General features: G+C 47.0%; 1 protein-coding gene across 1 annotated transcript in view; it reads right to left on the bottom strand.

Moving 5' to 3' along the window:
* The window catches only part of TMC7 (transmembrane channel like 7), a 52,588-nt gene extending 46,525 nt beyond the window's left edge, over window positions 1-6,063 (bottom strand). The window contains exon 1 of the mRNA XM_060033055.1: window positions 5,937-6,063. Coding sequence (XP_059889038.1) covers window positions 5,937-6,003 — 67 coding nt within the window. The 5' untranslated portion in view covers window positions 6,004-6,063. The remainder of the gene's footprint in view (window positions 1-5,936) is intronic.
* Between the last annotated feature and the right edge of the window lie 3,912 nt (window positions 6,064-9,975).

Below are 9,975 nucleotides of genomic sequence, written 5' to 3' on the forward strand. Positions count from 1 at the left end.
TTACCTAGCTATCTCCTGTGAGCCTCAGGATGGGCCCTTCTTATGTATTGCCCTTATTTTGCAATATGGAAAGTTCAGAGAAGACAGGACCTTTTTCCAAGGTCAAGCTAAGGTCTGAACCATGAGGGCAATGACCTCAGCATGTCTTACTCACTCTTACACCCCTAGTGATTAGCATGGGGCTGGCACATAACAGGGACTCAAAAAACATGTCAAACTAATACACGGACACGGTAGCTCTATTCACAACATGAACATCCTTCTGTTGCAGCAGCTTGTCAAGTAACATCTCAGGGCCTTAGTTTCCAGGGGGATAAAATGGGCAAATAACACCTACCACACTGAGTGGTACCACTTGAGTCCCAAATCAAATTGCTGACGGAGCCTTCTGACCCTCAGGGACCGGCTCCTGCTAGCTGACCTCGTCCCATCTCCTCTCCAAGCTCCAGCCCAAGGCCTCCTCAGATACACGGAGGCCATTCCCACCTCTGCCCTTTGCTCTTCCTGTAGCCCCTCCGAACACTCTTCCCACCGGGGCTTCCCATTCACCTGCGCTGGCTCCTCTACATCCCTGGGCCTCGGCTCAGCGGTCCCCTCCTGGAAGGGCTGTCCAGGCGGGCCGCTCCCCCTCTCTATCTCATCACCTGCTTATCTCCTTCTCAGCACCTATGCTTAGCTGTCTCTGACCCATTTCCCTCCACCTGTTTAGGGTCTCCCCTGCTGGACTAGAAGCTTCGTGAAAGCACGTCCCTTGCCTGCCTCTTTGGTCCCTAGGCCCCTCGCCTGGTGCATGCTTTTGGCCCAGGATCAGTTCCCCACCTTCTCCTGGTGGGAGTGGGAAAACACAGAAGGGCTGGGTGGTCCCACAGCCAAACAATGCTCTTTTACAAAGCAGCCAGATTGCAACAAAGTTAACAACACTGAAAAGTCATTTCCCCCTTTTATCCCTTAAATTCTTCACTTCCTGAAGAAAAAACCAAACAAAAAAAGCCACTCACGGCCTCTGGCCTTTGGGCCTAATCCGGTCCTGAACTGCTGGGCAGACAGAGCTCGGCCTCTTCCAGACAGAGGGGAAAAAAATAACTCAGGTCAGAAGGCTGGCTCACTGTGGCCTGTGTCCAGGCCTGCACAACAGCCCTCCCCCCCAGGACAGCTTTGATGAGTAACCTGGATGAATGGACTTAGCAGATAAAGTTAAAAAAAAAACAAAACACTGCAGGTCAAACGGTTACTTGTCTTCAAATTTCCTAAAATCGGTCAGACTAAAATAGCCCACGGAATAGTTGTTTAACTACATAAGTATCTAACAGATACCTTCAGAGAGTATAGGCACAGAGCACATGCAGTCATCAAACCTGATAATACTGGGGCTAGAAAAGGCCCTAATAATCATAATCATAATAATACCAAGAGCTACCATTCAAGTGCACAGCGCCTGCCCACAAGGTGCTGCTTATCTCATTAAATCCTTTCAGTGACCCTAGCAGATGGGGGTATGTGAAAATATTTTGGAACTAGGTAGAGGGGATGGTTGTACCATATTGTGAACGCACTAAATGCTGTACACTTTAAAATGGTTGATTTTGTTATGCGAATTATGCCTCGATCTCCGCCCCCAAAAAAGTCACTGCATGCATGCTAGCCGAAGGACTCCCGACAGGAATGAGCATGTAGTTATACTACACATCCTGTACACATACATTTACTGGCTGGTATGAAGTACTGACAGACTGGAATATGGTAAATATTTGACAAAGGGAAAAAATCATGCAGAGTCACTCCATTCAATAAACACAGAACATGCCAGGTACGATGGGGCTGAGGGGCAAAAAGCCCTGGAAGAGGGCAAAATGCCTCATGGTCAGGGGGTGGGGAGGCGTTGCCTCTTGGGAGGAGGGGACATTCCAGCTGAGAGCAGAAGTGTGAGGAGCTGGCCCTGGGAAGAGCAGGGGGAAGGGTGTGCCGGCTAGAGGGAACAGAGGCTGCGAAGACCTGGAGGGAAGCGCTGGGGCCTGGGAGGGGTGGGGAGCAGGTGGAGAGGCCCTGGAACAAGGCGGTCCTCCGGCTTCCATTCCTATCAGAATCTCCACTTTATAGATGAGGAAACGGAAGCTCAGAAAGGGCAGTAACTTGCTCAAGGCTACACAGTTTATAAGAGGCCAAGTCGGTGTCTGAACCTGGGTCTGCTTAATTCCAAAATCCCTGCCCTTAAAAATGATACAACTCAAGAGAAGTGAGAATACAGTTCAAGGGATACTTTGACAGGGTGAGGCTAGCGGGCTCTGTGGGTACAGAGACGAGACATAGTCTAGCCTGTGGGAGGGGAGGTAGTCAGGGAAGGCTTCCAGGAGGAAGTGACACCAGACTGAAAGATGAGAAAAATAGTATGCCTTAAAAGGAAGTAAAGTAATAGCCTCATGGTAGAGGGAACAGCAGAAGCTTCTCAGGCTCAAAAAGTGGCATGGGAACCGTCAGGTGGGGGTGGGGGGTGTGTGTGGAGATGGGAGCTAAGATGGGGACCAAATCACTAAGGGCATCCTTTCAACTAGTGTTTATTGAAGGCCTCCTATACACCAAGCACTGGGCTAAGCAGGGGGATGCCATGGTGAGCCAAACAGGCCCAGGCCCTGCCCTGCTGGAGCTTACCATCTAGTAGGAGAGCAGAGACATCATAACAACAGTTAACACTTACATGGGCCATGGCAGCCACTCCCCAGGATGGCCCCCTGTGACCCTCCCCTCCTAATATTCACGCCTCTATACAGGCCCCATCCACATTGAACAGGGCTGACCCGTGTGAACAATAAAAACAACACAGTGTGATTTCTAAGACCAGCTCATAAAAGACACTACAGCTTCCGCCTTGCTCTCTCTTGGATCATCTGCTCTGAGAGAAGCCAGCCACCACGTCTCGAGGACACTTAAGCAGCCCTCTGGGAAGTCCACATGGAGAGGAACTGAGGCTTCCTGTCAACAGCCAGTGTCAACTCGCCATCCATCTGAGCGAGTCATCTTGGAAGGGATCCTCCAGCTCCAGGCAAGCCTTTGAATGACTGCATGGCTGGGCAATTTTGTAAGACAGACTGAGCCAGAAAAGCCTAGATAGGTCACTCCCCAATTCCTGACCCACAGAAACCTTGAGGTAAGTGGGTTCTAAGCCTCTAAATTTTGGGATAATTTGTTCCAAGGTACAGATAACTAACTTAAGCATTTACTTATTTATATAAGTAAGTTATGAGTTTATTTATATAAGTAAGTAATTTATATAAATTATCTGAATCCTCATAATGACCTCCTGAAGTAGGTACTTTCGTTATTTAATACATAAGGAAACTGAGGCACCAGGCACTTAACTGCCTTTCCCAAAGACAAAACCAGTGAATGGGAAAGAGGACTGGCATCTGAGAATCCAGAGTCTAGACTTGAAACCACTACACTATAGCTGCCAGCATGGCTGTGGGCATACTCCATCATTCATTCAGTCATCACAGGTTTAGTACCCACCACGTGCCGGACACTGTTCTAGGTCCTAGGGGAACAAGAAAAAGCCCCTGATTTTCATGGCACCCACATTCTAGAAGGAGAGATAGCTAATAAACCAGGAAATGATCACACCACATGGCTTCAGATGGTGCTAAGTGCTTTGAAGGAATAAGCAAGGTCAGGGTAAGAGATAGGGGGGTACTTCTCCAAACAAGATGACTCCAGAGGTCTGCCTCTCTGAAGTGACATTTGAGCAGAGACCTGACAGGAGCAGAAAGAGGCTGCCATAGGAAGATCAAAGAGAAATGCACTCCAGGCAAGGAGAACAGCAGATGCAAAGGCCCTGAGGCAGAAATGACCTTGATATGTTGGAGGAATGAGAAGGCAGTCAGTGTAGCTGGAGCAGCATGGGCTAAGGTAAGGCTGTAGGTGATGAGAGCCTGCAGAGATGGGCTGGGGTCCTTGCTGGCCTTGTTGGAGGCCCGGAGCTTGTTCTCAGAGCAGTGGGAAGCCACTGAAAAGTTTTAATTAAGAAGGCAATTATTGTCTATTCAGCCATAAAAACAAATGAAATAGTGCTATTTGCAGCAACATGTATGGACCTTGAGATTATCACACTAAGTGAAGTAAGTCAGAAAGAGAAAGACAAATACCATACGCTGTCACTTACCTGTGGAATCTAAAATATGACACAAGTGAACTTATCTGCGAAACCGAAACAGATTCACAGATACAGAGAACAGACTTGTGGTTGCCAAGGGGAACGGGGGTTGAGGGAGGGATGGATTGGGAGTTTGGGACTAGCAGATGCAAACCATTATATACAGAATGAATAAACAACAAGGTCCTACTGTATAGCACAGGGAACTATATTCAATATCCTGTAATAAACCATCATGGAAAAGAAAAAAAAAAAAAAGAAGGCAAATGTTGTGATCTGTTTTATCATTAAGAAGGATACACATTTCCCAATTCTGTAAACTAGACGCCCTGTGTCTCCTGACCCCCTCCAGCTGTCCTCCCAAGATGCTCATACAGTGCGTCATGGTTTACAAACTGCTGCAAAGTTATAAACACAGTCCCTTCTGAGCCTTCCACTCATGCTGGTGGGTACAAGGTCATAAAATATCATCTGTCCAAGGGACAGGGAGAACCTTTTGATTAGAGGCGCTAGTTACAATACTCATAAAAAGATGCTTAGAGATCCCCTTGAACACCCAGCAAAGATCCAAGGAAGAGGAGTCTCCTTGCCTTCTGTATGGGAAACCAGGGTTGGCATCTTAAATGTGATGAAGTGTGATTAAATAAGAGAAAGATAAAAAATCATGTGGAAGATATTTGAATAGCTATTACTGAAAGGCTGAAATTGAGCTGATGCCAGCACTAGTAATACTGCATTAGAAAATAATTAGCATCAAACCCAGTCTTTTTTCTGATTCCCGAGCACGTTCCCGGAGTTTGAGTCACTCTAGATGTTTTTCTCTTTCTTCTTCTAGATGTTGAGATCAATCCAATCAGAGGGGCCCAATGCCCAAATCTACACTCATGCTTTACTGTAGATCCTTGTAACAAAATCTCTATTCTCAAATTGAAATAGAAAAAACGCTGCAGATAAAACTCACAGTGGGGAAGTTGAAGCCAAGGTACTAGGTATTGGAAGCATTGTCCACACACACACACACACACACACACACACAAAACCTCACGGTGGGGTCTTGTGTTTTCTTAAGGGCAAATATAAGATATGAATGCTGCAAGGAAGCCTGCCTGGGTACTGGCAACTTTTCTATCTTGACTGAGTAGCGGTTGTACACATTTATGTTAAAATTCACAGAGCTGTACACTTCACTCTTAAGTTTTACCCAATAAAAAAAGGGAAAAGCATATACTTGTCTGGCTACCACTGATAGTGCCTTTTCTGTATCAAGCACTGTGCTAGGCACTTCACACATTTTTCTCTCAACTAATCCCACCAACATCTTATTCCCATTTTACTGCTGAAGAACCTAAGGTTCAGAGAGGGCAAGTCACTTACCAAAGATCACATAGCAATAAATAGCCGAGGCAGAATTCAGTTCTAAGTCCATCTAATTGTAAAGCCTCGTATGTTTGGGAGGCAGCCACCTGGTATCAGAATGTTAGGGCTGACAGGGATCTCACAATCTTTTCATTTAACATCTAAGATTATTTTGAGACTTGCCCGGGATCCCTCGACCAGCTTTGGGAAGGCAAACTCACCACTGTCGAGACTCCCATTCTAGTGCTCCTTTTGGTAGGGCATGGGCTCTCTGAATTGGGTGAGGGTGGGTTGGAGGAGGGAGACCAGCAATAAGAAAGATCCGCTTTCCCCCAAGCCGGGAGGTGGGGAGGGGGCCGGGCCCGCGCCGAGCTCCCAGCACCTCGCGGCCGCTTGCACCCGCCGGCCGCCTGGAGCCGGGTCCGCGCCGCCCTACCTTGGTGGATGAAGGCCTGCCTGCTCGGCCTGCCGGGCGGGAGCGTACTGGCACTGGACTCGCTCATGGCTGCGCCGCGCGCCCCCGAAATGCCGCCGGAGACCCGCTCCGGCCGCCGCCGCCTCCCGGCCTTCCCTCGCGGAGCCGGGATTCCAGATTCCGGGGCTGACGTCACAGAGGCGGGGGCGGGGGCGGGGCGTCCCGGTGGCCCTTCCCACGCCCGACCCCGCTGGACCACCCGAGCAGCCCTGCGCTGGGAGGCGAGGTGTAGCCGGGAGGCAGTGGGAGGGTGCGGCTCCGCCGCGTCGGGGACCCATGAGGCGCGGCTGGAGAGCCGGAGAGACCCGGGACAGCTCCGTCCAGCGGCCGCGAGGAGGGGAGACCTCCCAGATTTTAAAAAGTGTAATAAAAATAACCAAGACGCCGAACAAGTGTATCTAGTAGGTTACCATTTGGGTACCAAAAGGAAAAAAAAAGAGGGGGGGAATATATTTGTACATGTTTGTAAATGCATAAGATATCTGTCGAGTGGGGAGCTGGGAGGCCTGGATGAGAAAGGTACGAGGGATAGTTTTTCACTACGTGCCGTGTTTGTCTTTTAAAATTTGCACCTTATCCACGTTTCATCTCTGCCTCTATCCAGGTACAGCTTAAAAGATAGAATGAAAAGGAATTAGCAAATATAAATAAGTGCCAAATAATTAAAGAAATGTAATTGTATATACATTTGTATACAAGTAACTTCCAAATTAAATAAATGGGAAGTGTAGATAAATCGCCTATGCAGAAAAATTCTAAATAATTTATACAGCTACTTCAAGGAGGTGGAGCCTGACTCCCCAGTCTTTAAGTGCGGGCTGCACACAGTGACTTCCCTCTGAAGAGGACAGTGCGGAAAGGGAGGGCGGGGCACGGCAAGTAACTACCTGAATAATACCTGACAAACACTTGCTCAGACAGATGATCCAGGTCGACATCAACAGTGATGTCATGTTGATGGTATGTAAGCACCCTTGATATGATGTGATGGGAATGACACTCTACCTGTGTGGGTCTTTCTCCCCCAAACCCATAGCCAAATCATAAGAAAAACATCAGATAAACCCCAGTCAAGGGACGTCCTACAGAAGACCTGAATAGCTACACAAGACTGTCAAGGTCATCAGAAACAGGGAAAGTCAGAAACTGTCACAGTGAAGAGGAGCCTAAGGGGACATGACCGCTTAAATGACCACTTAAGTGTAATATGGTCATCAGGATGGGAATGTGTAACAGGAAAAGTAACAACTAAGCAAATCCGAATAAAGTATGGACTTTAGATAATAATACTGTGTCAATATTGGCTCATCTGCTACTGATGTAAGATAGTAATAATCACAGAAACTGAGTCTAAGGTGTATGGAAATTCTCTGTGATATTCTCAAATTTTTCTGTAACTCTAAAACTATTCCAAGATAGAAAGTTTTTTTTTTAAGAAGTAATTGCCTGGATCAAAATAAATGCTAGTAATAAATGTAGTAAAGGGTTGGGTCACTGAGTTTCCAATTGGAAACTGGTTTCTAATTATTCCCTGAGTGAGGTTGGCCATGTGACTCAACCTCTCTGAGACTCTGTTTTCTCACCTGTAGAAAGGGTTGTAGTGAGAATAATCCCCTGAAGTGCCTGGCAGAGCATCTGGGGGAAAAAAACCCAAACAAACCTAATCTGATGCCAACCTCACACAAAAGAAAATCCAAAGATATAAATGTAAAAAATAAAACCATGAAAGTGCTTTGTAAAAAAGTGTTTTTGTTTTGTTTGGGGTTCGGTTTTGTTCATTTATTCAAACTACATAAAATTTTAAAATTCTGCAAGGCAAGCAATGACATTTCTATGAGGCTATTCCTTGCAATGTTGTTTATACTAGCAAAAGAAAGAAGCGGCCTAAATCAATATAGATACAAGGCTGGTTGAATACATTTTGACGCATACATCCAGCGATCAAATAGCTGTATATAGAAAGTTCTACATATAGAAAGTTCTATGTGTGGAAATATACACTTAAGTGAAAAAAGCAAGGTGCAGAAGAAGTGTATTAGGTAAGCTACCATTTGGGTAAAGAAAATACAAGAATATGTATGTGCTTGGAAATGCATAGTAAATTTCAGGACAAGTTGGGGGTATTTACTGATAATCCTTTTCTTCTGTATTGCACAGCTATATTACCTATATATGCTTGAAGTTTTAAAAAATTACCTCTAAAGTCTGTGGCACAAAGCAGTGTCAAGAAATGATGGCTGTTTCTGTCGTGAGACAGTGCCTCCTTCTTCCCTTCCTCACCAGAGGCCACCTCCCAGCCCTGATCCCAGCCCACAGATCTGGAAGGAGATGGATGGAGCCTGCCAGTGCTCATCTCCCTCCTACTGGTCTCACGCGGCACCTGGCACCTGGCCCTGGCTTGGTCTGCATCCCAAGCCAGGAGAGGCCTTGGGTTCTCTCTGGGGCAGGGGAATGAGCCCAGAACCCTGAAGGAAACTCCTTCCTCCCAGGAGATGACTGATTTTACAGGAATAGAAATAGGGTAGTTCTTTGGGAAAAGGTCTCAAAAATCTGTTGGAAGGAAATAGAAGGGGAAAGAAGGCTGGTAGCGGACAAACAGAAATTCAGACAGAAGGATGGCGAGTAGGACAGAAAGCAGAATCAAACATGGAATTCTTGATTCCATTTAGGTATTGCTTTATTTCAAGGGGAGGCGCATGTCTTTCCACAGCGCCCCCTATCAGCTTTATCTATCCTAGCACTTTACTTTTACTACTTGGTTTGTCTGTTTCCCGCACTGGAATACAGTATGAGGAAAGCTATGGTGGGGTCTCTCTTTTACTATTAGGATAATAATAATAGCTGCCACTTATTGAGGACTTACTCTGTACCAAATCCATATCATGCATTACCTCATTTAACTTTCATCATCTCTAAGAAGACAGTAGGAACCTTCAATCCCCATTTTAGAGAAAAAAGAACCAGGGTGCAGAGGGACAGGGTGGAATCAGCCCTCTGCTCTCCTTCGCCACCAGCGATCACCTGACCCAAAGCACCACCACCTCTGCCGAGGCGAGGACTGCCTCCTGCCTGTCTCCCTGCCTTGTCCAAACCTTGTCCACCAGCAGAACCAACTTCTCAGAAAGGAAATTGATCTTGTAATTTTCCTGCTAAACATCCCCTCCTCCTCTGGTTTCCTCTTGCCACTTAGAATACACCCTCGCTCTCCTTATCATGTGTGGAGCAGGCTTTGGGGGATCTGTCCAGCCCCATCTCCTACCATCACCACTGTGGCTGGCTTCCTTTCTCCTCCTATCTGAACACACCTATCTGTTCCTGCCTACGAGTTCATGTTTGCTGTTTCCCTCTTCCCAGAGCCTGCACCTCACACTTGCCCCTGATTTTGTCTGCTTCTCCCTTCACATGGCAAAATATGGCCACATTGCAGCCCCAAGTTGATATAAACTCTGAAAAGACTGATTAGAGGTCTGAGTCACAATTCCCAGATCCTGGGAGGGAGAGTCTGATGTATTGTATTTGACTTAAATAAAGAGTAAAGGACTTCCCTGGTGGTGCAGCGGTTAAAAATCTGCCTGCCAATGCAGGGAACACGGGTTTGATCCCTGGTCAGGGAAGGTCCCACATGCCGCTGAGCAACAAACCCATGTGCCACAACTACTGAGCCTGCGCTCTAGAGCCGGCGAGCTACAGCTACAGAGCCCACACGCCCCAACTACTGAAGCCTGTGCGCCGCCAACTACTGAAGCCCACGTACCTAGATCCCGAGCTCTACAACAAGAGAAGCCACTGCAATGAGGAGCCTGCGCACTGCAACAAAGAGTAGCCCCCGCTCACCACAACTAGAGAAAGCCTGCGCACAGCAACAAAGACCCAATGCAGCCAAAAAAAAAAAAAAGTAAATTCCTGGCCCCATTGACCACGTTCTTAATGTAGATTGTCCTGGTGCATCCTATTGCCTTTCCCCTTCTTTCCACCCCCAACAACTGTCATTCCACAAGTG

Source organism: Delphinus delphis, chromosome 15 (genome assembly GCF_949987515.2).
Source record: "Delphinus delphis chromosome 15, mDelDel1.2, whole genome shotgun sequence".
In the NCBI taxonomy this organism is placed as follows: domain Eukaryota; kingdom Metazoa; phylum Chordata; class Mammalia; order Artiodactyla; family Delphinidae; genus Delphinus; species Delphinus delphis.